General features: G+C 41.2%; 1 protein-coding gene and 1 long non-coding RNA gene across 3 annotated transcripts in view; one reads left to right on the top strand and one right to left on the bottom strand.

Moving 5' to 3' along the window:
* SLC36A4 (solute carrier family 36 member 4) overlaps nucleotides 1–5,466 on the bottom strand; it is a 45,891-nt gene extending 40,425 nt beyond the window's left edge. The window contains exon 1 of one of the 2 annotated variants that reach the window (XM_060018111.1): nucleotides 5,305–5,466. In XM_060018111.1, coding sequence (XP_059874094.1) covers nucleotides 5,305–5,356 — 52 coding nt within the window. In that variant the 5' untranslated portion in view covers nucleotides 5,357–5,466. The remainder of the gene's footprint in view (nucleotides 1–5,304) is intronic. The other variant, XM_060018113.1, reaches the window with a different exon arrangement.
* An 85-nt stretch (nucleotides 5,467–5,551) lies between these two features.
* On the top strand, nucleotides 5,552–18,609 carry LOC132429031 (uncharacterized). Its single transcript, XR_009520271.1, has 3 exons — nucleotides 5,552–5,655; nucleotides 6,116–6,237; nucleotides 18,461–18,609. It is a non-coding gene; the product is annotated as an uncharacterized lncRNA (long non-coding RNA).
* Nucleotides 18,610–27,924: the final 9,315 nt, after the last annotated feature.

Here is a 27,924-nt window from a genome sequence, read left to right as displayed (position 1 = left end):
ATCCAACTTACATTACACATAAAGTCTATTACTTGCCAATGTCTTGCCTTTGGCCAAATATTGAATTGGACAGCTCTGAAAAATGCTTGTGATTACTATAGTTAAGAATTAACAATGCTTTATATGGTGTTAGAGAATGTTCTGATTTCATTCTTTTACACGCAGCTATCCAGTTTTCCCAGCACCACTTATTGAAGAGACTATCTTTTCTCCATTGTATATTCTTGCCTCCTTTGTCGCAGATTAATTGTCCATAAGTGTGTGGATTTATTTCTGGGCTCTCTTTCTGTTCCATTGATCTGTATCTGCTTTAGTGCCAGTACCATACCGTTTTAATTACTGTAGCTTTGTGGTATAATCTGAAGTTGGGAACTGTGATTCCTCCAGCTTTGTTCTTTTGTATCCAGACTGTTTTGGCTATTTGGGGTCTTTTGTGTTTCCAAACAAATTTTAAATGTAATTGTTCTAGTTCTGTGAAAAACGTCATTGGTATTTTGAAAGCGATTGCACTGACTTTGTAGATTGCACAATGGAATACTGCTCAGCCATAAACAAGAATGAAATTTTGCTATTTGCAACAACATGGATGGACTTGGAAGTCATTATGCTAAATGAAATAAGTCAGACAGAGAAATGTAAATACTGTATGATATCACTTATATGTGGAATCTAAAAAATACAATAAACTGGTGAATATAACAAAAAAGAAGCAGACCCACGGATATGGAGGACAAACTAGTGGCTACCAGTGGGGAGATGGAAGGGAGGAGGGGCAATAAAGAAGTAGGGAGTTAAGAGGTACAAACTATTAGGTATAAAATAAGCTACAAGGATATATTGTACAATGTGGGGAATATAGCCAATATATTATAGTAACTATAAGTGGAATATAATCTTTAAAAAGTGTGAATCACTATATTGTACACCTGTAACTTATTTAACACTGTACAGCAACTATATTTCAGTTAAAAAAAAGAATTAACAATGCCTTAAAAAATAAATTATTAATCAATGGATATCAAACTACCTAGACAAAATTATTTCTATTTACAAATAGAAAAATATAAATGAATAAGAAGTACTAGCTTCATTCAATATTATAAACCATACATTATACACCATATGTATACATTAATGGTGCATACAATTGGAACATTCTTAGGCAGTGCTTTTTATGCTCTCTTATGTTGCCCAGGCAATTGTTTCAACCTGAATTTTCTAACCTAAAATCAACCTAAATTTCCACCTGTTGTCAGAATAGAGAAAAATCACATTCATTTAGCAATATGTATTGAAACCTTTAGAATGTTTATCCTTTTCACCGAGTAATTCCACTTCTGCAAATCCAGTATATGGAGAAAAGGATTTCTGCACAAAGATCTTAATCAAAACACTATACTGGGGCTTCCCTGGTGGCGCAGTGGTTGAGAGTCCCCCTGCCGATGCAGGGGACACGTGGGCCCGTGAGCCATGGTCGCTGGGCCTGCGCGTCCGGAGCCTGTGCTCCGCAACGGGAGAGGCCACAACAGTGAGAGGCCCGCGTACTGCAAAAAAAAAAAAAAAAAAAAAAAAAAAAAAAAAAAACCACTATACTGAAAATTTGGAAACAACCTAAATGTGCAACAATCAGGAAACTGCTAAATTCACTACAGCAGTGGTCCCCAACCTTTTTGGCACCAGGGACCGGTTTCATGGAAGACAATTTTTCCACTGACTGGGAGGGGGAGGGTGCAGCGATGGTTCAGGAGGTAATTAAAGCGATGGGGAGTGGGAGATGAAGCTTCACTCGCTCACCTTCCAGAGGTCCCCATCCTCTTTGAAATAATGTGCAGACCTTAAGGAAACCTGTATCTTAACAACTCTACCAGTGCTTTTCACACAGACACCCCATTTTTTAAATTCTTTTTTAAATTAAATAATATTTGGTCATTGTAGAAAATCAGAAAATATAAAGATAAGCAACATTTTTGAAAATAAAATGACCTCATCACCTAGAAACTACTGCTGGCAACATTTTAGAGTATACACAAACACATACACTCACTCCAGTATATTTTCATTCAGTCCCATGGCTTTAAATATTATCTTCATGATGATGACTTCCAAATTCATATCTCCAGCCGAGACATCTCCCTAACTCTAGACATAAATCCACCTGCCTACTCGACATCTACACTTTCATATCTAATAGACATTTCAAACTCAGCATGCCCCAAACTGAACTCCTCATCTTCACCACCAAATCTGCTCTTCCTGGCTTAACCCATCTCAACTGGCTATGGATTACTGTGTAACAACTTATCGCTGCCATCAGGATGCCTCAGTTCTAGGCAATGTGGGCCCTTCCTTACAATTCTTGAGTATCCTTGCAACATGGCAGCTGCCTCTCCCCAAGCAACTAATCCAAAAACGAGAGCCTGGCACAATGCCTTTTAGGACCTAGCTTTGAAGTCAAACATCATCACTTCCACCATAATCTATTCAATAGAAGCAAGTTACTAAATACAGCCCACACTCAAAAGCAAGGAAATTAAGTTCCTCCTCTTGACGACAGAAACATCAGAGAATCTGTAGACGTATTGTACAACAACCACAACATCTCATCTGATGGCAATTTCATTCTTCTAGACACTCAGGTCCCTGCAGTTATCCTTGTCTCTGTCTCACTCTCACCCCTCATCTAATCTGTTAGGAAATCATTCTCATTCTACTTTAAATATATATCCAGAGTCTAACCATTTCTCTCCACTCCCACTGCTGCTACCACTACTGCTGTGAAGGACATGTACACCTGTCTCCTGAATTGCTGAAATACCCTGCTTCTACTTTAGCCCCGTACAGTGCACTCGTCACACAGTATGATCCTTTTAGAATCTAAGTCAGATCATGTCTCTCCTCTGCTGAAACCCTGCACTGGCTCCCCATTCTCTCAGAGCAAAAGCCAAAGGCTTCACATGGAACTGTAAGACCGTACATCAGAGGCCTCCAACCCCCAGGCTGTGGACCGGTACCGGTCCACGGCCTGTTAGGAACCAGGCCGCACAGCAGGAGTTGAGCGGCAGGTGAGCAAGCAAAGCTTCATATGCCGCTCCCCATCGCTCCCGTTACTGCCTGAACCATCCCCCCACCCCACCCCCCGCACTCACCGGGTGGAAAAACTGTCTTCCACGAAACCAGTCCCTGGTGCCAAAAAGGTTGGGGACCGCTGTCCTACATAATCTGGCCTCATCACCACCTTGATCATTCTGCTTCAGCCTCCTTGCCCTCCTCACTACTTCTGTCTTTACTCCAGCTGTTCTTTCTGCCTAGAAGAGTCTTTCCTCAGATATCCACTTGACTAATTCCCTCACCTCTTCCAAGCCTTTGCTCAAGTCCCACCTATTCAATAAGGCCCATTCTGACTACTTTATAAAATGCTATAAACTGCCTAACTCCCACGCTCTCTCCGGATTTCCCTTACTCTGCTCTTTTTTCCATAGCACTTTTAGCCTAATGTACTTTAAATTAACTGATAATTGTCTTTACTGTTCATTGTCTGCTTCCTCTTACTAGAATATAAGTTCCATGAGAGCAGGAATCTTGATCTGTGTTGTTCACAAATGTATCACAGTTGTATCCCAAATGCCTAAAGCAGTGCCTAGCACATAGGAGAAGCTCCACAAATATGTGTTGAATTAATGAAGAGACATAACTTTAAAAAATTAAAATAATTTAGAAAACTTTTTCAGTTAGTAAAAATACATATGGTGAACATCTTCCCACATGACTTTAAAGGGCTATTCAGTATATGACTACATGGCTATATCACAATTTACCTAAACAATTTCCTTTAATTGGACATTTAGATAGTCACCAGCTTTTCACATTTATAAATAACGTAATGAACATCTATTGATATGTTACATGACTTATTTCCTTGGGAAATATTTCTAGAAGTAGAAATGCTGAGTCAAACGATGTGTGCATTTTTAAGGATAAGTATATTATACTGCTTTTACCAGCAATGCATGAGAATGCACATTTTCCCACCTTTAGCATTCTGCAAGGCACCTTGAAGAATGCAAAGTAGGAGGGAATTTGCCCCATCCATGTTGGAGTTCTGGTAAATTCCCACCTCGAATTTAAAACAGATAAACCTGGATTCCTATCTGGGTACTGCCATTAATGAGCTTAAAATTATTCTATCTATAAAACAGGGATAATAATTGCACCTACCTCCCCATTGTTGTGAGGATTAAAGGAAACAAAACATATGTAAAGCACTTACACTGCTCGACACAGCAAACATTCAATAACATGTTACGTTTATTTCTACCATTACTGTGACTTGAAAGAAATCAACTGCAAAGTGCCCTGCACATTATTACAGGACAGCAATCTGTTACTATAATAAAGTATTTCTTTAAAGCTCAACTTCTTTTTTAATCATTTAGCAGCGAATTACAAATATTCCTAATACAATGCATCTAACTGGGAGGAACAATATTATTACTACCTCGATCTCTATTTTTGTTTTACTTTTGACAGAGGGAAACCATAAACAACGTTTCGCATTCCCTGTCGCCAAGGAGACAAGACACCAGAGGAAAGCAGGCAAACAAACTCTGCCAAGTGAGCCAACTACACGTCGTATCTCAGTCTGGTCAGCACGTCCCACTCGCCACTCCTGGGGTGGCAGACGGTAAATTAAGGATTCACCAGGGACTCTGAACAGGGCTGCCGTGTCTGAAAGGCCAAACCATGGCAACTTCCTTAAAGCATCGTTGGAAAAAAAACAGTTAAGAGTCTGCGAAGGCTCTGCATTGCCTTTGAAACGTACACCAGCGCACGACAACCGTCAGCGCGCGCTCGCGCGCGCGCACACAAACACACACACGTACATTTTGACGCCCTCTGTAGGGCCTAGCTTTTAGCCTGACCCAGCTCTCATATCGGACAACTCGTTCCTGTGCAGGTGCTGACTCGGAGGTCAGTCACCTCCTAAGCCTCGGCTCAAACCAAATGTCCCAGGGAGGTCTGCTTTGATGGTTTTACGTTCAAACCTACGCCAGACCCCCAACCCCAAGAACCCTGACCCCCAAGAAACCCCAACAACGACCGGAAACCCACTCCGCGTTTCTCCCTGTCTAGGGACAGGAAACGCGAACCCTGACGCGTGGGGCAGGGTGGGCGGCCGCGCGGGCGCCCGCACCGCCCCCAGACCCCCGGCCGAGGCCGAGCGCGGGCTCGGGGCCTCGGCGCTTCCCGCGGACGCGCATCCCTGCGCCACGTCGGCCAGCGCCCCCGCCCGCGCCCAGCACCCACCGAGCTCTTCGTGCCCAGCCGCCTCGGCCGCCGCCGGCGCCGCAGCTTCCATCTCTCGGGGGTCTCCAGGACGCCGCCGCCCCGGGACGCGCGCTCCTGCCGCTGCGTGGCTAAGGCCTTCCCGGCTGAGCGGGAACCGCGCCCGGCCCGGAGCACCGCACCCGCTCGGCGGGGAGCATGCGCAGTGGGGCGGCCCGGCCCGGCCGAGGCGCCGGGGCTCGAGGAGCCTTCCTGGGGCGTTGGGTTGCGGCCAGTGAGCAGCGCTCGGGGTAGAAGACCCGAGTGAGAGGAGGTCCGGCTGCAGAAGGGCAGGGTAACGGGAGAGGAGGGACGTTTTGGAGATAACTGGAGGTAGTAACTTAGAGCTGGCGGAGACCCAGGCCTATAGCTCCCTGGTGGGGATGAGGGTGGGGAGGGTGTCTTTACAGATGACCACGAGCTCAAATTCCAGGACGCCATCTACTTGCAAGGCTTTAGCATTCTGCAAGGCACCTTGAAGAATGCAAAGTAGGAGGGAATTTGCCCCATCCATGTTGGAGTTCTGACTACTTGTTTTTCCATCTCTATGCCTGTATTTAGAGATAGAGGGTGCCCTCAAGTAGCGTTTCATTTAGTCAGATAGTTTCACTTTAAGGATTTTTCAGTGCCCTTCAGATACTTGACGTTAGCCGCAGTGTTGAAAGGAAATTAAGGTTAAGAGTAATTATACTGATGCAGTGTCAAATATTCTTAAGCACTGTACATGCATTGTCTTATTTAATTCAGATGACAAGCCTGTGCGATAATTCTAATGTGTATATCCATTTTACAGATGTGGGAACTAAACGCACAGAGCTAAGTAACCTGTCCAAGGATAATAAAGTAGTAAATGGCAAAGATGGAATTCTGTCTGCAGCCAGAGCTGGGGCTTACAATATGCAGCTGGCCCCTCAGGTGGGTACATCTGAAGCAGGCTTTTGGATAGAATGAAAGTGCTTTAATTTTGAAATTGCTCTTTTTTTTTTTTTCATTTCATAGTTCTTTAAAGCCAGGACATAAGACTTTTTCTTTTTGTCCGTTCTATTTCAGTAGGGTCTTCTGAGGAAAGTTGGTTTGTTGTTGTTGTTTTGATGGGGTGTGTGTGTCTGATTTCTAGGATCACTGATACAACTACATGGTGATAGTGATAAATATTTAAAATGCTAAGATTTAAAAAGTACGCAGTTACGTAATATCTGTACCTTTCCTCCTGTTGCATCTTTTGTGAGTTTTACTAGTGGTTTGCCAAAACCCTTTGTTTTCCTTAAATCAACCCCAGTCATTCACAAACATACACTTGCAAACCCCAAAGAAAGGTTTTCTGTAAAATGTTCCTGACACATAACAAAGATGTAGGGGAGATAGAGAAAAAAGAACTCTATCGTGGTGGATCATAACTAGAGGAATAGTCCCTAAGCCGTATTGGGGTGGGGTACCTAGTTACAGATCAGTGGGAGAGAAGACAGGCATCGGATAGGTAACTGTCCAAGAAACCACCCATTGTAGTGAGAACACTTGGGACAGTGTCTTGAAAGAGCAACATTATCCTTTGAGTGTTAAAAGGGATCAAAAGCCATTGTCCTCTAATCTCAGCATCAGGAAAAGCAGATCTGGCAGTGTGGAAGGGAAAAAGGTCTGACCTGTAATGGAGGCCCGGGCCGAGGCAGGCAGCCAGGCTCAGTGTTTTTACAGACTGATATGGAGATAAGCCAAGTGATAGGGATGATCGTAAAATTCAAGACAATTATATGGTTTCATATTGCACTACTTGAGAAGATATTTACTGTGACTTCTGCTCCAGATCTTGTAAATTGGAAGAGGGTGTAGGGAAAAGCTATATTAGAATAAAGGCATTATAAAGAATCTGACTATTTGAACCCTGGCGATTCCTTTCTTTCTTTTCCTCACTTTAACTTCCTGGATCATATGTCAATTACTTCCTCCTTTGTAACTACCATACTTTGTTCATATCTCTGTTGTAACATCTCTCCCTGTGCCTTATAATTATTTCCCTGTCCTAGTCTTATGCTATACTGTGAATGCCTGCAGGAGAGAAGCTGTATCTTTGTCTGTGTCTCAAAAGGCCTAGCAGAGTGCCCTGCATGTATCAGTGGTTCAGTAAATAGGTGTTGAAAGTTGTTGAATATAGCCTCATGGATACATGAAGGGAAATATTTAGAAAGCTTTAATTTATCCAAACACATTTATGGAGCACCTCCCCTGTGCCAGGGACTATGCTAGATGCAGGGTCTGTAATGGCAAAGAATATTGGTATGAACTGGAGTTCATAGTCTAATATAGGAGGATGCAAAAGAAAAGAACTAAACAAAATATTAACTATGTAATTACAGTGTTGGTGAAGAAAATAGTAATAGGGTGCTGCTACTGGAGAAACTACTTCAGATTGAGTAGGCAGGACAGTCTTCTCGGAGAACATTTAAGCTGACACCTCAAGATTAGAAGGAGTTAGATGTATGTAGGGAGAAAAGCAGTTCAGGCTGTGAAAATAGCCTTCACCATTATACAGATGGAGAAACGGCTGTGTTTCAGACATGTTGATTTGAGACACCTGTGGAACATCTAGATAGCATCTTTTATACCGTAGTTAGATCTCAAAAGTTTCTTCATGTGTAAAATAATATTTCCAACCTCACAGTTTGTTGTGAAGATTTAATGAGATAAAGTATCTAGAACATTAGTCCATTGCCTAGTTCACAGAAAGCATCAAGTAAACTGAACATATTAATTAGGAGTTTTTTATGGTACTAGAGAGAGGGACCAGCTTAAACTAACTTAAGACAAAGGGGGACTTTTACTGAGATCCCCAGGACAGAGATTTGACTGGGGTCAGGAACAGCTGATTTTGATGCCTCTGAGACTCTGTCTCCTTCTCCTGCCATTGCTTTTCTCTGTGCACCTGCTTGTATATCTGTGCAGTGTTTTGCTGCAGAGGTCCTCTGCTTCTAAGGTTTACCTGGCAGGAAACATGGTTCCTAAACCCTCGCAATTTCTATAGTTTACAGTTCAGGTGTCCAGAAAGACACTAGTTTCTTTTTTTTCAGTTTCAGTTTTTAAATTTCTCAGGAAAGAATTGTGATTAGATCAACTTAGATCAGGTTCTCACCCCAGACTGGTAAAGAGTGAGGGGTGAACAAAGTCATATATGTGGTAGGGACTGATGAAATTATTGCAGATGACAGTGTGAAGAAGGTAACAGTTTCCAAAAAAGAAAAGCTGAGTGGACCAAATCCTCAGCATTTACTCTATTTTGATTCCCTCTGTGTAAAATATTATTTATTATGTATCTTAAATATGTTTTACCCTCTTATGTTTTCAATGTATATAGAGATAATTTCTCACCATCTTCTAATTAATATCCACTTTAATGACTTCTGTATTCTGTTGAAGAATTTAGGAAACATGCTGACCAGCACTGGTCCTCTTAAGAGTTTCTTTGTTGGAGTAATTGTTGCTGATAACCATACTTTTATTACCAATAAGTTTGTTTTATTTAACTCTTTATGACTGAGTTAGTAGATTAAAATTAACTGAAAAATGTGCCTAGGGGAAAGAGAATGCAAGTAGTACAAGATAACTAAAAACACCTGATATTCTCAAATAAAAAATTTTTAAAAGATAGCGCATCCATAAAACAAGAATAGAATGCCACGGAAAAAGGAATGTTCATGGAACAAACAGTAGAACAAAAAGACAAAAAGAAAGGAAAATAGAAAAAATAATAAAATTAAGGATTCGTATAGCGGGTTCAAGGAGAAGGAAAAAAATCAAAGTAATAATACAACAGAATTTCTCAGAATTGAAGGGTATTTGTTTCCAAATTAGAAGGATTGCCCAGTACAGCACTGAATACCTAGTACAGCAGATGAAAACAGACTTAAGCCAAGACATATCTAAATTGTAAAATTTTAGAACACTGAAAGGAATAGGGAGATCCTAACAGCTTTTTGAGATAAAAAATGAATAAATAAAAGGTAAGGAAGGGATCACATTCAATTGCAGTTGCATCTAACTGCCCAGTAGCAACAACAAAAGCTGGAGGACAGTGGAGCACTGCATTACAACTTCCGAAGTAAAACACATCCAACTTAGAACCTGATACCTAGCCAAACTATCAATCAGATGAAAGCATAAAATAAACACATTTTAAGATATATAAGAGCTCAAAACATATACTTCCTATGTTCCTTCTCTTAGAAAGCTTGGGAGGAATGCTCCATCACAATTAAGGAGTAAACCTAGGAAGAAGTAGACATGGGATCCAGGAAAGCAGGGATCCAACACAGGAGAGGTGAATCCCAAGAAAATGCCAAATGCCAGGGTCCCAGTTGTGCAGCAGTCCTAGAGAGTAAGCAGTCCAAATGGGGGCAGGAGAACAGAAGGTACCAAGAAGGGATACCTTCAAGCACAAACCATTGATAAAAGAAATACAAGTACAGTGTGCCATTTTCCTTGCAGGGAATAATATGTGTCAAGTGATAATAATAAAAACACAAAACATAACTTTAACAGAGAATGTATTACAACTCTGTTCGAAGATGTGGGTGTGGTGGGGAGAAATATTCTCTGTGAAGGCTGTGTAAAAGAGCTAAATCCTCGCTTTTCAGAGTTGTGAGAAAATAGATAATATCTAAAGCTGAAACATCAGTACTACTGTAAGAGTGTTATTTACAGATACGGAGGTAAATACCAAATGAAACTACCAGAGGAGTTCGAAGTGGTTGCCTCTTGAGAAAGGGAATTGTAGGGAGAGCTGGTTTTTCATTATGTCTTGTTTGATTCTTTGAGTACATGATAAAAACAAACACTAAATTTACAAAAAGGGAAAGTCATGGTCCCTGCCAAACACTAAGTTTTGTCAAGACAGGTGTTCAAGAAAGTCATCTATATGTGAAGTTTGTTATTTTTTAAAATTTACGTTTTCCTGTTCTTAGTTGATTTCAAATACTTCATTTTTAATGTCAGTTATCTCTGTGACTGGGGAGACAGCAGTTTCAGAATTTACATTCGAATGACTGGGAACAACTGAAGAGAGGAGATTTTCTCAAAAGTCCTTTGAAATTGTATAGTCAAAATGAGAGGGACCCGTCTTGAGAAAGACGGCTGGCCTACAAGAAATAGAGTTTTTAAATATCAATTTACCCAACTACTGCTACATCCTGCTTTTAGATTATTTATATGCAAAATTGTATCACCATCATAAATAATGTCTTTTTGTCATTTGGATTGGGAAAAGGTACATTCTCCACACACGTGGCATTTATTGAAGACTCTGAATTGAATACTTGTTTCATTAATGGACCCAAGAAGGACTCCCTAGAAAAGCTTGACACTTCAGGACAAAGGGAACCCAAATGAACTGGGTGTCAGTGGAATTACCATTAAATCCCAGATCGACCACACTTAGGGTCTTTTCCCAGAAAGCTGAAGCAATACAGTTAAGATTGTGCTTGAAACATGTACCACTGAGCATACGAGACAATATTATCGGAAGAATCCTCTTGACAATAAGCAGACAACTGAAATACATTTCTGAAAATGTTCAGAAAGTCTACATTTATAAAGCTTTGAACATTTCTGAAAAATTCTTGGATTATTTGCCACTCACGCCCACAAAGGTAGAGCTAGAATTTGAAACCTGGTCTGTGTATTCTTTTCTTTGCCATAATAATTATAATTACATACCACCTAGGCGCCAGGCAAAATACTATGTGCCTGAAAGCGTTCTCCACTTGTCTTCCATTTCCCCCTCAGATCCCCTTTCCCACTTTTTCCATCCTGTTCTGGGCCCCAGAAGGCTGTCCTGTATAGAATGCTTCAGTGGGCCTCCAATTGGTTTTGAGGTTTGGAGATAGTGGAAGGAGGTCGATCCTAGGACAGAGGTGAAGGAGGTCAGGAATTCATTTTTCTGGTACTCTCCTTACTAAGTCCCTACAGGTTAGCTGCATCCCTCTAAGAAAGTCACAGCTTCTGTCGGGCAGCCCTCTTCAGGGTCCTGGTAAACACTCCTTCTTATTGCCTTTCCAGGCATAGAGGCAGGAATGTTCCTCCTCCCCATTGCCTGCCCTCGGATACTACATCATCCCCTGTTGATGTTCTTGAAAAGCTGCCCATATCATTGTAAATAGTTCCTCTCCTCGACTCTCCTCAATTAGCACTTTGTATGAGTACGTATGCATATGCCAGCTGTTTCCTGGTGAGACCTTTATAACTGCACATACATAATCTCATTTATTTCCCTAAGAAGACTTCATGTATAATCTCCATTTTACAAATGAAGAAACTGAGAGTAAGAGAAGTTAAACGATTTGCTCAAAATCCAATAGTAGTGTCAAGTTTCAACTACACTGTCTCCAGAAACATTTATTCAGACAATGGGAAATCACATCCGTATCCCAGAAAGTTCTTAAAATTTGGAATCCTGTATGGCTTTCGTTACTACCTCAGTAACTTTCTTGGGGGTGGTTATTGATTCAGGCCAATAATCGTCAGGTAGGAGGGCGGCAGTTAGTGAAGCAGCTGTTGCCTTGATTTTGGCAAAACACTCAGGCTTCTGACCAAAAAAATAAAGCATGCTGGGTAGAGCAGTAGATGGGTACCAAGTGAGGGCCCCTATCATATGTCACTCACTTTGTCTATCCATCTATCATCTCCAGGCTCTTCCCCTTTCTTCAGGGCTGTTAAGTTGGGAATAGAATTTTCTGCAGTCCCCTCCTCTCATCTTCCCTTCCCCATGTCCAGTTCCTGGAGGGCCCTACTGAGGATATACTGTCCTAGGACTGTATATTAAATTGTAAATTATCCTGGAAAAATTGTCCACGGAGGCTCCATTTTTCTGCCATTTGGCAGTGGGGCAAAGATGGGGTTAAAAAGAGGGGGTGAAATGATAAGAGCTAGGTTAGGTTAGTTCAGTTTGGTCCCTTTAACTAGATTCTTGCTCTTAACCTTTTCTTCTAAGTCATATTTTAAAAAGGTAAGAAAATGAGTTCTCACATCACAATGGTCTAGTTAATTTTGTTGAAAGTAGTCATAGTAATAAATGTAACAACAAGGGAATCTAACTTTCATGGAGGCAAGCCCCACGCTAAGTGAGTTTCACTCATAAATTACCCCATTTACCCTGCACAGCAACCCTACGAGGCAGGTGTTGTATTACCCCATTTTTTAGCTGAAAAAAACTGAGGCTTAGACAGATGAAGCAACTTGCCCAAAGTCCCACAGCTGAAAACCAAGTTCAGTTGCAACGCTGGGATGCATGTTGCAAACCATTGAGCCTCCCAGCCACTTGAGGGAGGGCCTGACTCCTGAGCTGGCAGGTTGTGGGTGCATTTCCACACTGCAGGCCACTGGTTGGTGGTGTGATTGAGTCACTCGTGCATTGTACATATTGTCTGTCTGTTCTCATAGAATGAAAGGTAAGGAAGATCCTCAGGAAATCAGGTAATTGGGCTTCACTGTTGGGGCTTAACTGACATAAATGTCACTACCCACATATTCAACATTGTCCTCTGAAAATATTACCCTGTGAAGGGCAATAGAAAAAGTGACTTACGGCAAGTGCTAGGAAGCACACACTTATTTTCCCACATGCTGTTTATTCCTTTTGGTATTTAATATAAATGGTAAGAAGGCTTAAAACTTGTACTTAAATAAATCCCAGGTGTCCTTCCAAAAGGCTTAAAAGAAGAAGAGTGCTTTCAAAACTGTGCTTCTTTCCATTTTAAGCATTATGTATTGGTTAAATATTAACCTATAAGGAAGTTATTTAACCTGCATTGCCTTCTAATGAAACTATTGTCATGCCAAGTACAGAAGTCTGGGTTTTCTCTGGTCACTAAGAATTCAGTATCCTCACGTGTAAAATTTAACTTGATAAGTCCCCTCCGTTTCAGGATTTTAACATCAGGGTCTGGTTTGGGATTTGATTTGATAGGCCATACCCGTCAGTTTTTGTGTAGCCTACTTTTTATCACAGTTCAAAGGGAGTATGTGAAAGACTTACTTATGGTAAGTAGGTCACCAGAGACACATGTCAGGCCTGAGGAATCCTAGAATTTCCACTACTTAGAACACTCTCCACGGTGATCTGAGGAGCTTTCTCACAATTTAATAACGTTGAGTGATACCAGCTGCATTGGGAAGGAGTAGAACCATACCTCACTAGGGAAATCTGCCTAGGAGATGCCGATCCCCAGTGGACCTCATTAGAGAAAATAAGTACACATAATCTGCTTTTTTGTAATGAAAAAGAGTGGCATGGAAGTTAGAAAGTTTCCACTCAGGAGACAGGAGATGTTCCAGCTAGAGGATTGCATTCCAGCTCGTGTCCTCAGAAGTTTATAAGACAAGACGTCCTTAGAAAAAGGTACCCTTTTAAAAAGAAAATGTCACCACCCTGTTTCCTTTAAGGCCAAGCTGGTAGCCAACCACATTAGGCTCCATTTATATGGTTTCTCTTACTGTCAATTTTGTTTCTCAGTCATAATAGCCCATAATTGTTCATTGTTTGATTTTTCCCTCATAAAATGGCTAAGCACTTTGACCTGATTTTCTCAATAGACTGCATCCATTTTATAATAAATTAGATCAGTGATTGACTTCTTAAAGATGGGCTATTGTATTAAGTCAGAGAAGTGAGAAATTGACCAAGGAACAGTTCATTTTGCATAATGTACGTGTTTCCTAATTCATCCTCTAATCAGCTCTGTGGATCTACATTAATTGTGTCAAGAAATTCTTTACCATCTAACAAGTTTGACTTTATTGGCTATCATTCAAATGTGGCTCTTTGAGGAAATAAAAGACAAAGCTATTTATATCACAACACTTAGGTTTTTAAAAACAAGACTCTTAATAATAATCTTCATTTACATGTCAATTACCACAACTTGATTCTGACATAGAAAACAAACTTACGGTTACCAAAGGGGAATGGCGGGGAGGGATAAATTAAGAGTTTGGGATTAGCAGATACACACTATATATATATAAAATAGGTAAACAACAAGGACCTACTGTATAGCACAGGGAACTATATTCAATATCTTGGAATAACCTATAATAGAAAAGAATCTGAAAAAGAATATATATATGTGTTTATATATAAATATATAAACTGAATCACTATGCTGTACACCTGAAACATTATATATCAATTATATTTCAATTAAAAAAGGTAAAAACAAAAAAACTTGATTCTGGAATATAGCTCTCCGTGCATAAAATTTGCCTGGCCTCATACCTTCTGGACTTGGACTAGTACAGTAGGAATGGCGACAGAGTAGACTTCCCATTCATGGCGGATAGGTTTTCCATGCATAAGAGGGTACCTCCTGGAGTTGACCATAAATTACAGCCTCGTGCTGTACAAAATAGTGCCTTACAATTGCTATGCATGTTCCACAGCTTGATTTCTTTAAGCATGTCCTGAAAAAATGAAGCCACTAGCCCAAATTGGGCTGAATTCCAGGTTGTTACAACTGAATGGTCAAAGAATTTCCCCCAGAAAAGCTGCTCTCCTGTACACTATCCAAACCAATGGAAGAACATGTCGGTAACGGCTGCTATTCACAGGAATTGGTTCCTTGCAGGACTCCTGAAACCCATTTAACGGGTTTATAAAGATTTGCTGCTGAACCATCTACTGTCTTTGTCATTATCTTCTTTTACTGTTGAGAAAGAAAGATAAACCAGGAAACATTTAAAAAGTGTATTTTACAACAGTACTTTCCACCAGGTCTAGAGTAACACACAAGCGTGTCTTAATACCTTAAGTGAATGTCCCTCAAGCAAATTGCTATCCCCATGCCCCCATTTTCCCTCCCCTTCCACAATTTATTAGTATCATTGCTATAACAGAGATTATTCATTGTCCCTTCTTTTTCTTTCATTGAAATACAACTTTAACTCTGCACATGGGAACCTAGCCATGTGTGCTGTATGACTAGACTCTGGCCAATAATATCTGAGCAGAAAGAATAAGTGCAGCGTATGAGTCTTGCCCTTGAACCATGCACATAAGGGTAACACTCTAGGGATGACAAGCCACCAAAACAGAAGGAGCCTGGGCCCTTGATGATTTCCTAGAGTAGAACTAGTAGCATCATCTTGGACTTCGTTGTGAGAGAGAAATCTTATTTGTATCATTGTTACGTTGGGTCCCTGTCACCCACAGCTAATGAATACAAGCTTTCATTCAGATGACTATAAGGTTTACGGTAAATCATACGAAGAAAAGATTACAGGCTCTTACTCAAGTCTATGTTAGCTTGATAATGTCAGCAGAAAACTTGCTCCACACAAATCCTCTGTGAAATTTTGTGTTTGTCCAGATAGACAAAGGAAATCAGTTTACTTTTCTGGTTAACTTGGAATTTACAGAAATACTTACCAGAAGTTTTGATAGAAGGATGCCTCATTACTTGGAGAGCAAAAGAGCTTGGGCAGTATCACGTTCTATTGGTTCACTTCTCAAAGTTGGGTCCATGGACCAACAGCATCCTTGTCTTTCAATGAAGAATCTCAGACCACACCCCAGATCTACTGATCAGAATCTCTATTTATAAAACAATACAATGTGACTGGTGGCACATTCAAGTTTGAGAAGCATTGTTCTAGGAAATAACATGAGAGAGCCTGGTGGAATTTCTATATTCTATAACAGTAGTTCTCAAAGTGTAGTCCCTAGACCAGTAACATCAGCATCACTTAGAAACTTGCTAGAAATATAAATTCTTGGCCCCCACCCCAGACCTACTGACTCAGAAATGCTGAGGGTGTGTCCCAGCTATTTGTATTTTAACAAGCCCACCAGGGTGATTCTGATGCATGCTAAAGTTTGAGAGTCACCATTTTAAAGCCGTATTTCCTGAAATTTGTTTTTGGAATAGTAAAGTCAGTGTAAACAAATGTCATGTGGAAAGTGTTCCATGGTCAAATAAGTTTAACAAAACGAAACAGAGTTTTATTATTATTATTATTGTATTATTTAATGCAGAGTTTTCATAGTCTCTAATATGTTAATGTGCATGGCCATACCCAAGAGGGTGATGAAGAATTTAACAAACACACTTGACATCAGAACCATTTTTCATGAATTAACTCTTACGACTGGTGTTCCATGGGCCAAACTTTGGGAAACGCTTTTCTGTAGTTTCTCAAATTTGCTGAAATATTTTCAGGCTGAGGATACAGTTTACAACTGATTACATTTAAAGTGAAAGGTTCCAGAGAAGCCAATCCAAACTCCAGGATTATTGATTCTTTACCACACTCCTTTCCAGGCATCTGGCATCAGGTGTAATCACTGAGATTCTTTATTCCCCTTTTTCTTACAACCACTCTCATCTTCTGTCCTAGGCTTACAGGATTTGGCATCCCCTAAAACAACATAGGGAACCCATTCAGCTTGAGGATTATCTGACATTTACTGAGCACTTACTCTGTTCTACGCCTCATGCTAAGTGCTTTCTTATATATTATCTCATTTAATCCTCGCAACAGCCCTGCAAAACAGATGTTATTATCAATATTTTAGAAATAACTGATGCTCAGAAAGGAAGTGAATCCCAAAGCCCCATAGTAAAAACCAGACCCAGGACCCCAATTCTGATCTGATGGATTTTAAAGCTTCTACTGATTATACCATTTCCACTGCATACTTCAGGCTGTCAGCATCACCCTGCCGGCTAAAATATTGACTCCATGCCGCTGTGTCTCTAAGCAATCTGATTATCCATACCAGACTAGGATAGGGCTTTTGGGTAATGTGTTGAGAAATAAGGGGAAAGCTCAGGTAATTTTTGAAGTTAATAGCTCTTCCACTTGGAACAAACCCAGGATGGTTCTACATACAAAACAATCTTCTCAAAATGAACAAGTATTCATTGATCATTGAGTCATGTGCGTGGAGGAGGGACAATGGTTCATTTGCCCAATCAATTTGGGAACACAAAACAGTCCACGTGCAAGAACACTTACCCATGCACAGCTGTATATGCCAAGGGCGGAACAACTGGACTGAACAACTTCCCAATGTGACAGGGGTTAAAAATAAGTAGAGGTGCCTTCTAGTTGGGCTAGTGATGCATTTCCCCTTAAATCTCAAAATCTGTAGTAGAGGAGGTATAGCAGTTCTGAGGAAGTGGGAAGCGGTGGCATTTGAAGGACCGTGAGAATACTTACTAGAGCAGTTCACCTCTGACTGAGCCTTGAAGGTGGAGTCAGGATTTGGAGAGGCCCTAGGATGACCCCTTGGCTGGAGAGTCCAGAAGATGGCGGATGCAGTCAGTGTGACGACCGACCCCCCCTGACACTCCCAGTTACGGTGTTAGCTTCAGTGTCCAGGCAGAGTCCACGCCTCCCCATTGTCACAGGGCGGTGTTTACAAGAAGAGGCCTGACTCTCCGCAGCCGACCCAATGCATGACTTGCTCTTTTGATTGAGAAGCCTGCTCTTACGTGAGGTCGCAGTACAGAGACTTATTGAATAGTTCAGTCACTTCAAGATTAATCCGGCACATCCAGGGATCTCTGTACTTGCTCTCAGGATTCACACCTTCTCTTTCGGTGCTTATCTGTTGTTGAAAAGAGCGGCTGCCTCGACTCCATTTCCCATGGGGTGATCCATGCTCTGATAGCAAAGGTCCCAGTTTGCCTGAGATAGCCCCAATTTACTCCGTTGTTTGGAATGTCCCAGTTCGAATAGTAAGTTTATGGCCACCCTATGCACAGTGCTAGTCACCTTCCAACATAGGAGCACGTGCCCAGAGAGCCACTCTTGTCCCTTGTTCCAGCAAGTTGGATCTACATTTCTGATACCGTTCACAGGGACATAATGCCATGGGCCAATACTGTCACCCCTCCCAGGAGGGTGGATTTGGATAAAGCCACTGCTCTTTGAAACTCATCCTTCGAAAACAATTTAAATAGCCACCTAGCCGACAGTAAGGACAAATTATAGATATTTTGACTTTTAACAGTACGTTACACTTTTCAAAAGAGCACTGCTAACACATCAGTCACAAATTGTGCCCTTGCTCGACAGCTCTGGTCCCGAATTCTCAGAGGAAAATCTTGAGTACCTGGCGTTACCACCCAGTGAACTGTTTCCTCTTTACCAGGCTCAGAAACAACTGGGGAGGTGCGCTAAGCAAATGTCAGACGTAAATGTTACATTGAGCAAACAACGGGAGGGAAGAGTACATGACAAGGCAAGAGCAGCTCCACGCCACACAGCTGTTCCAAGGGCGAGCAGATCATGGTGTCCTGGCAGACGGTATGTACTCAAACAACGTTAATGTCTTCTTCTCCCCGCTCTGATTGGAAATTCTCTTGCCACTTTTAATTTAAAGGGCTCTTAGGCTTCTCTGCTGCTCAGCTCTGAGACAAGACGTGCTGGGCATGAAGGCTGGAAATGCCCCTTAACATCTGCTTCTGGCTGGATTGGCAATGAACATGGATCATTTAGAGCTCAATTTAAAAGAGTAAAAATTTGTTGAGAATATAACTGTGAGCAAGACTAAGTGGGGACTAGAGGGGTTTTTGTTTGTTTGCTTTTATAAATTTTATTTATTTTGGCTGCGTTGGAGGTTCATTGCTGCCCACGGGCTTTCTATAGTTGCGGCGAGCGGGGGCTACTCTTCATCGCGGTGCGCGGGCCTCTCATTGGGGTGGCCTCTGTTGCTGCGGAGCACGGGCTCTAGGCACGCCGGCTCAGCAGTTGTGGCGCACGGGCTTAGTTGCTCCGCGGCATGTGGGATCCTCCCAGATCAGGGCTCGAACCCGTGTCCCCTGAGTTGGCAGGCGGATTCTTAACCACTGAGCCACCAGGGAAGCCCCGACTATAGGGTTTTGAATATGATGTGGTCCTTGACCAGCACAGAATTCATCAACGAGGATGCACTTACCAGGAGAGGTGAGGCTGGTACAAAAATAACTGGAAAATGAAATAGAATCTGACAAGTACCCTAAAAGGAGTAGAAACAAAGGGCAATGGAAACAAAAAAGAAGGAGAGAGTAGTTTTGACTTAGGGGAAGGTAAGGATTCATGGAGATAGAATTTTTAAATTTATATCATCATAATAACAACATCCACTAGTATTTATGAGGGCTTATTATCACTCAAGAGCTATTCTAAGTGCTTTAAATGTATTTTTATCGAAATTAGTCTCATTTAAGCTTGCCCTTGAAGAAAAGGCATAATTGAGAGAAACAAATGGAGAAGAAAGGGTATTCCTGGTAACAAAAGCAGACTGATGAAAGGTATGACACATCAGGAGGCATTCAGGAAACAGTAACTGTTGTAGTCAGTTTGCGCCAGACTTTGGGATATGTAAGGAGTAAGGGAGATAAGGCTCGAAGCAAAAGTTAGTGCCTTAAATATCGCAATAACAAATCTAAGGTGTTTTCAGTAGGCATTGAGGTTCCATTACAGCAATGACTCTTAATCATCAGAATCCCATGAGGAGCTTTCTCAAAGTACACAGGCCCTTGCCCCAATGCCAGAGACTAAGTAAGTCTCATTTGCGGTTCAGTTTTTCAAAACTCCTGGGCAGTTTGGGGAGACATCCCAGTTGAGAACCACTAATCTTCTGGGGACTGCTGTGATTAGATTTTAGCTCTAGGAAGACGTAAGCAGCAACGTAGAGGATAATCAGGTGGGACACAGCCTAATCTCGGGATGCTGAGTTAATATACCCCTGCAATACAAGTGAAGTGTGAGGAGGCCTGATGGGAGGTGACAGTGGGCATGCTCTGCTGAGGTGAACATAGCACAGTGTTAGAACCAGCTGGGTCTGTGCATTGGCCAGATGGGGGGAGGGAATGAGATAACTCTGATATTTAAGCTCAGGCTAAATTGGTTTGTATTGGTTGGTTGGTACTAGTCCTGGCAGAGATGGAAAAAACAGAAAAAGGATCGTATTTGAAAGCTCAAATGATGAGTCTGGTTTTGAACATACTGAATTTGAGATGACCCTGGGCAACCTTAGGTGAAGGGTACCAGACAATCAGAAATGTACATCTAGCCCTCATCCCTGGAAACCCGTCAATCCTGGCAACCTAGGAAAGTTGGTCACCCTACCACTCTTAAAGAAAAGAGCACAGTGACCTTAGAATGATCATTAGATAGCCTTAGATTTAACACTTTTAACTGTTCAAAATCTGTTCTAAGGAGATTTTTTCACTATGATCCCACTGAAGGATAGAATAATAATTATTATTAACAATAGCTATAACAATGCATTCATTGAGCAATTGCTACTTTCTAGGCAATGTGATAAGTTAATGCAACAATGCTGTGAAATTAGTAGTATTATTCCCTAGCAAATGTCTAGCTCCAGTGCCATTTATCTGGACAAAAGTGAAAATCAAGAAACTAACAATTTATTCTGTAAATTACAACCAAAGTAATTGGTAAACTTAGAATAGGAGGATACTCCCTTCACACAATTCCTGTCCTAAACCAATAGCACACATCAATTTTTATGGTAGAATACTAGAGGCATTCTACTAAAGTCGGGAAGAAAACAAGCCAGCTATCACTGTTATTATTTAATTTTATCCTAGAAGTTTTAGACTCTAAAATAAGAATATTTAAAAGATTAAATAAATAAAGATTGGAAGGGTGTCAACGTAGTTATTAGTTGCAAATCATGATTGTTTATCTGGAAAAGTTACACAAATCAGATGAAAAACTGCTAGCTCTAATAAAAGACTTTACCTATATATCCAGAAGAAGATGTTTTGATAATAGTAACCACTGGAAATTTCTAGTTGAGGGTTATGGTGGAGTTTTATTTTCTTCTTTTTCTTGTGTTACAGGTGACATGCTAGGGATTTGATGGGACCCAAAAGAACTATCCTGAGAAATTACCCTTCTCAGCAGTAACTTCCCTTAGTGCTATTGAGTGCAGGCCTTTGAAGAAAGGGGATATAGGGATTTAGGACAACCAATCTTCGAAGGGAGGGCGGGGAGTTTCATTGTCTGGACTGGAGGTAGCCCTTTTATGTTCAAGGACCCCAGAAATAGGGAACTGCTAGACAGGAGAGGCCCCAGGGAGAGAAAGATGGTTAGAGCTTTGGGTACGTAAGCTGCTAGACTCCTAAGCCTGCCCTAACTCAGAGGTCCATAATCATTCCAACCCCCTGAAGGAGCTGTGCTGGGGAAGATGAAGCACAGAAGAATTGTATTTAGTGTGATCATATAATTTATTGACAAACTTGGGACATTTTTTGTGACTGGAACAGGACGCGGTAATTACGCTAGGTGTCAACTGAGATGGTCAAGCAGCGTATGTGCTTTGTGAATGCACATTGGGCCAGTGCCAGGGGCTGGGGTGTGCTCGTCCAGCCTGGCTGCCACTCTGCAGTGGTTGTTCCTTCTCGTGGTTCCAGCTGACCTTGTGGGATCAGGCTCCTGGTGACTTTAGGAATCTCAGCTTTTCTCTCATGGAGACATTGTTTGCTAATTCTTGGGTCCATATTGCAGGGAGGAACTGCATCAGATATATACTCATATATACATGTGAAAATGCACATATATGTATGTGTATATATATATATACACATGTATATATCTGCACTTACATAAGGAGATATACTTAGCTGTATTTTTAAACTTTCATCTGAGAACATATGCCATTTCTATAATAATAGTACACTGAATTTTCCCAGGGCACATCAGTCTATGGGTAGAAATAAGGCCATCTCCTCATTAATTCCCAGTTTTCTCTGGCTCAATTTCCCACACACCGTGACCTCCTAGCCCCTGAGAGTCAGTAGGAGGTGTTATGTGTTAACAGACTGTGCTATCTGAGCTGCCCCGAGCTGCTGTGTCAGGAGCCAGCATCTCTGTTGCAATTCTACTGAGCATAGCGGTTCTCTCTGGGTGCCAAAGCTGGGCAGCATTGGAAACTGTTAACTGTGGTTACAGTGGGTGCCTGTGGGGAATAAGTGTGCGAGGGAATACTTACTTTTTAACTGTATGATTTGTTGTGCTTTTGAAATTTTCTCTATACTTATAGCATTCATTCAGATATAGAAATAAGTAACAAGTTTAAGTAGCTGTGTAGGAGCCAGCTAGAATGCCTCTCCGGTTTCTGTGTTATATTCGGGTAGAATAAAACCAAAGCAGGCCTGCTTGTGCCTCAGCGTGTTCCAAAACTGTCCTGTCGTTTTACTTCTCAGTCCTTGCTCTCCTCAGGGCCAAGAAAGCATTTAGAAGACATTTACGGGACAGAATCAAATGCCAGCCACTTGCTCTACTTCTCTTCCTTCTGATGGTTAAGGCTTTGTGCCACAGTGAGTCAAACTCACTCTGCCTGGCTTTTCAGCCTCAGCCCCTGAAAAAAAGACTCCATTGAGTCACTTAGAAACTCACCAGACATTCCCAAGATGAGTGAACCACCAACAGGGGACCCGACCAAGGGTTAACATGAGTTTGACGAAAAAGGTTTTTAAAAAAGAAAAGTGCTCTGAGAAACACCAATTATAAATGAAATTGTCTGTACAACCCTATAAAGGGCTCTTCGTATGCTTAGCCAAACTCCTCCTTTCCCAGGCAGGGTAAACTGTGAGGCCATGTTTATGTAGTTAGTGTTACGGTTATAGGAGCAGCATGGGGAAGGCTTAGCTCTTTATTAAAGGGGAAACTTTCTGTCCCTGAGAAGCCTCTAAGAAGTAGCGTTGTCTCAGGGGCCCTGAACACATGTAACAATGCCTGGCATGTAGCAAATGCTTAATACATGTTAGCTTTTAAAATTATTGTTGTAGTTGTTTCCATAAATTCAAGTGACTTAGAATGTCAAAAACTAAAATTCATTTTAAAAATCTGGAGTTTAGGTCTCTCAGGAGACCAACAATGACATCTCAAAGCCATGTATCATCGTTTTAGCAACAATTACTCCCTCCAGAATGGCAGGATCTTTCAGAAGATTCTCAGACCTAGTTGTTGGAAAGGAACAATGATTAAGGTAATACCGTGGGCTCTGCTGTCACCTAGTGGAAAATTAGATTATTATAAGCTGTCCTCAGTTATAACCTCATTGCGATCATTGCCAGCTGGCTCCCATTGACTTGTGCTATACGGTTCATCACAATTACAAAACACGGACAGAGTCCATGTCTGTGTTGCTACGCTTTTTTTTTTTTTTTTTAATCCTCCCAAAAAGCAAAGGCTCATGATCTTGTGTGAGCTGCCCAGTCAGAAACCAGTGGCTGTAGAGAGCGTTCTTGGCAACTTCCAGGTCTCCTGGTCACTAGAACATTGCCGGATCCTGAGGACAGAGAGTCTGGCACGTGGTAAGCCTTTGACAAATAACTGCTGGATGAATCTTTGCCACAATCATAACAGACCTAAACAAACAAACAAAATATGCACACAACAAACAATGAAAACTGGAAGCTACTTAATCACGTTCGCTTTAGAGTTTTTAAAGTGTTTTCATACATTATCTTAAGTTAGTCTCAGAAAAACCTACACAATAAAGTATATTTTCCCGTTTTAAAGACGAGAAAATTGCTGCTCGGGAAGGATAACACAGGAAGTCAAGTGGAAAAATCTAAGCTGTCTTCTGAGTCCCACCCAGATCGGTACAATGCTTTGCGGGATCCTGTGGGTGGCTCATCAGGGGAGATATTAGGAAAGAAGGGAACATTCTGGTTTGTTTTTGAGAGAGGAGAGGAGAACCCTATAGAAGAGAAAGGGCATCCAGGACAGAAGGCAGGACCCTGAGGACCACAGGCTGCGAGGTAGGAAAAGACACTCTTTTCCCCCCTTAGGGCTGGAAGATCCCCTGCCCATGGGTTCCTCTGCACTGTTGCTAATCTGGGAATCTCCCCTTTCCACTTCTGCAAATTTCCATGGGCAGATCCCTTCCAGCTTTAAAAATCAAAAATAAAAATCTGCCTTCACCCAGCTGTCACTATGATGCTACAGTTTTGCTCTCATTGTCTTCAAAATAGGGTTATCAGAATTGTAGACTCAGCAATTTCACTCCCAATACACCCAAGCATGATTTTGACACCAATCCTACTGCCTTCCCCCTGGAAGCTGCTGTTGACCAGGTCACCAAGGACCACCTACTTGCCAAATCCAGTGGACTTTGCAGATGTCTGCTTTACTCCTCGGGGCATTCACACTGCTGGCCATGGCCTCCATGCTGAAATTCTGTCCTTCCACAGCTCCTGAGACATGGCACCCCTGGGTTCTCCCTTCATGTGTGCCACTTCTTAGTCTCCTTCATTGTGATACTCTTATTCTCCAAGCTCCCCCCAGAAAAACTCAAAGTATCACCACCTGACACTTAATTCCATGTCTTAGCCTAAACCTCTCCCCTGAGTCCCTGTCTCATTGGATCTCTCGGAGACACCGTAAATGAACTGAATCCAAATCGTGCCCATCACCTTCTCTCCACCTGCTTCCCAAGCCAGGGAAGGAAAAGTTATCAACAGAAAAGTGTAATAGTAAAACAAAATTAGTGGAAGACCCCTGGGCTTAAAGGGAAAATAATGTCATCTTGTTGGGGAGAGAACTTCACCTAAAGACTTAAAAAATTTGTTTCACCTTTCTCTTTTGCAAAAGTCTCAAGCTTATAGGAAAATTACAAAGTTAGAACAATAAATTCCCATATATCCTTCACTAAGATTCCCCAATTGCTAATATTTGCCACATTTGCTTTCTCTCTCTCCATACATAACTATATGTATATATATTATAATTTTATTGATGAATCATTTGAGAGCAAGTTGCAGACATCACAACCATCTATTCCTAAATACTTTAGCATCTATCTTTTGAGAAGAGAGACATTCTTTTACATGGAGCAATGATCATTTAGAAAATGTAATGATGATATAACACTATTATGTAATAGGCAGTTCATAAAAATTTTTAGCAGTTGTCCCAGTAATGTCCTTTATAACAATGTGGGTTTTTTTCCCTAATAGTTCACCCAATAGTGAATTGTGGCTTGCATTTCGTTGTCATAGCTCTTTAATGTCCTTTAATCTGCAATTTTTTCCCCAGCCGTTCTTTGTCTCTTCTGATGTTGATATTTTTGAAAAGCATAAACCACTTGCTTTATGGCTTTTTCTTTTTTCTTTTTTTTTTTTTTTTTTTGCGGTACGCGGCCCTCTCACTGTTGTGGCCTCTCCCGTTGCGGAGCACAGGCTCCAGACGCGCAGGCTCAGCGGCCATGGCTCACGGGCCCAGCCACTCCGCGGCATGTGGGATCTTCCCGGACCGGGGCACGAGCCCGTGTCCCCTGCGTCGGCAGGCGGACTCTCACCCACTGCTCCACCAGGGAAGCCCTATGGCTTATTCTTGAATTTGGGTTTGTCTGATAATTTTCTCATGATTAAATTCTGGTTATACACTTTTGGAGGAATGTTACATAAGTGATGTTTTGACCTTGGTGCATCTTATCAGCAAACATGTGATACCAGTTTATCCCATCGATGATTACTTTGCTACAGTGTTGCCTACTGTAAAAGTAATTTTTTCCTCTTATAGTTAATAATCTGTGAGGAGAAATTTTCAGGATGTGTGAATATGCTCATCCCTAACGGACTTCCACGTAATCATTTTAGCATTCCTTGATAATTCTTATCTAAGCCAAATATTGGTATGATGGTTTAAAAATGGTGATTTTCTATTATTCCTTCTACATTTATTAGTTGACGTTCAACTATAAAGAACAGCCTTCCTGCCATCCTTATTATTTGTTTCTTTTGCTTTTTTTAGTATCGTTAAGGACTCATGGATTCTTGGTTGTTTTTTTTTCCCCAATGTGTTATAATCCATTACTATCATTATTCTTTATTATTATTATTTTGCTCAAATTATCAATGATTTGGCCAGTAGAAATCCATCCACGCTTCTTCCTCTGTCTTTTTTACATGCCCCATTTTTTGTACATTTTTTAATTGAAGTATAGTTGATTTACAGTGTTGTATTGCAGGTGTACAGTGAAGTGATTCAGTATATATATACTGAATATATATATATTATATATATAAATATTCTTCTCAGATTGTCTTCCATGTAGATTATTACAAGATACTAAATATAGTTCCCTGTGCTATACAGTAGGTCCTTATTATTTATCTATTTTATATATAGTATTGTGTATCTGTTAATCCCTAACTCCTGATTTATTCCTCCTCCACCTTTCCCTCTGGTAAACCATAAGATTACTTTCTACGTCTGTGACTCTGTTTCCGTTTTGTAAATAAGTTCATTTATATCATTTTTTAAAATTCTACATAAGTGATATCATATGATATTTGTCTTTCTCTGTCTGACTTACTTCACTCAGACATGAGTGTGACAATCTCTAGGTCCATCCATGCTGCTGCGAATGGCATTATTTTGCTCTTTTTATGGCTGAGTAATATTCCATTGTATATATACACCACAACTTCTTTATCCATTCATCTGTCTTTGGACACTTAGGTTGCTTCCATGTCTTGGCTATTGTAAATAGTGCTGCTATTAACACTGGGGTGTATGTATCTTTTCAAATTAGAGTTTTTGTCTTTTCCTGATATTTTCCAAGGAGTGGGATTGCTGGATCATATGGTAATTCTATTTTTAGTTTTTTAAGGGACCTCACAACTGTTCTCCACAGTCAAGTTCCATATATATATATTTTTTAAATTTCATTTATTTATTTATTTTTGGCTGCGCTGGGTCTTCTTTTCTGTGCGTGGGCTTTCTCTAGTTGCGGCGAGCGGGGGCCACTCTTCATTGCGGTGCACGGGCCTCTCACTGTCGTGGCCTCTCTTGTTGCGGAGCACAAGCTCCAGACGCGCAGGCTCAGTAGTTGTGGCTCACGGGCCTAGTTGCTCTGCGGCATGTGGAATCTTCCCAGACCAGGGCTCGAACCCGTGTCCCCTGCATTGGCAGGCAGACTTTCAACCACTGCACCACCAGGGAAGCCCAAGTCCCATATTTTTAAAGATTTTCTGCACACAAAATGTTCTAGTCTTACCTTGTACTTTTTTTTTTTTTCCTTTTTGTGGTACGCGGGCCTCTCACTGTTGTGGCCTCTCCCGTTGCGGAACACAGGCTCCAGACACGCAGACTCAGCGGCCATGGCTTATGAGTCCAGCCGCTGCATCGGCAGGCGGACTCTCAACCACTGCGCCACCAGGGAAGCCCTTATCTTGTACTTTTGACTCAGCTATTTTTAATGGGGAATGATATTTAAACACCAAGAGCTACATGCTAGTGCTACGTCTGTTCATTGCTACTGGGGTTGCATTACTTCTAGGTTTTTTCAGCAAACTGACCTGGGAAATATATACACATATACAGATTATTTTTTAATTTTTTAAAATTATGATTTCATACTGATATCTCCAATTTTAAGCAAATAACATAGGTTCTTCCTTATTTCTCCCAATTCCATAAATTGTACTTCCTTTTCCCCACATGGAAAACCTGGCCCTCCAGAAGCATCACTATATTTACTCATTTGCTTAGTCCTAAAATGCACACAAAATAGTTTCAGAATTGCTACACACATATCACTACAAAAAACAATATATGTTTGCTTTTCTGTTTTTCTTTCGACTGAGCGTA

The sequence above is a fragment of the Delphinus delphis genome, chromosome 8, assembly GCF_949987515.2.
Source record: "Delphinus delphis chromosome 8, mDelDel1.2, whole genome shotgun sequence".
Lineage (NCBI taxonomy): Eukaryota > Metazoa > Chordata > Mammalia > Artiodactyla > Delphinidae > Delphinus > Delphinus delphis.
Note: the sequence above shows the minus strand (reverse complement) of the source record. Positions and strands in the feature narration are given on the sequence as shown.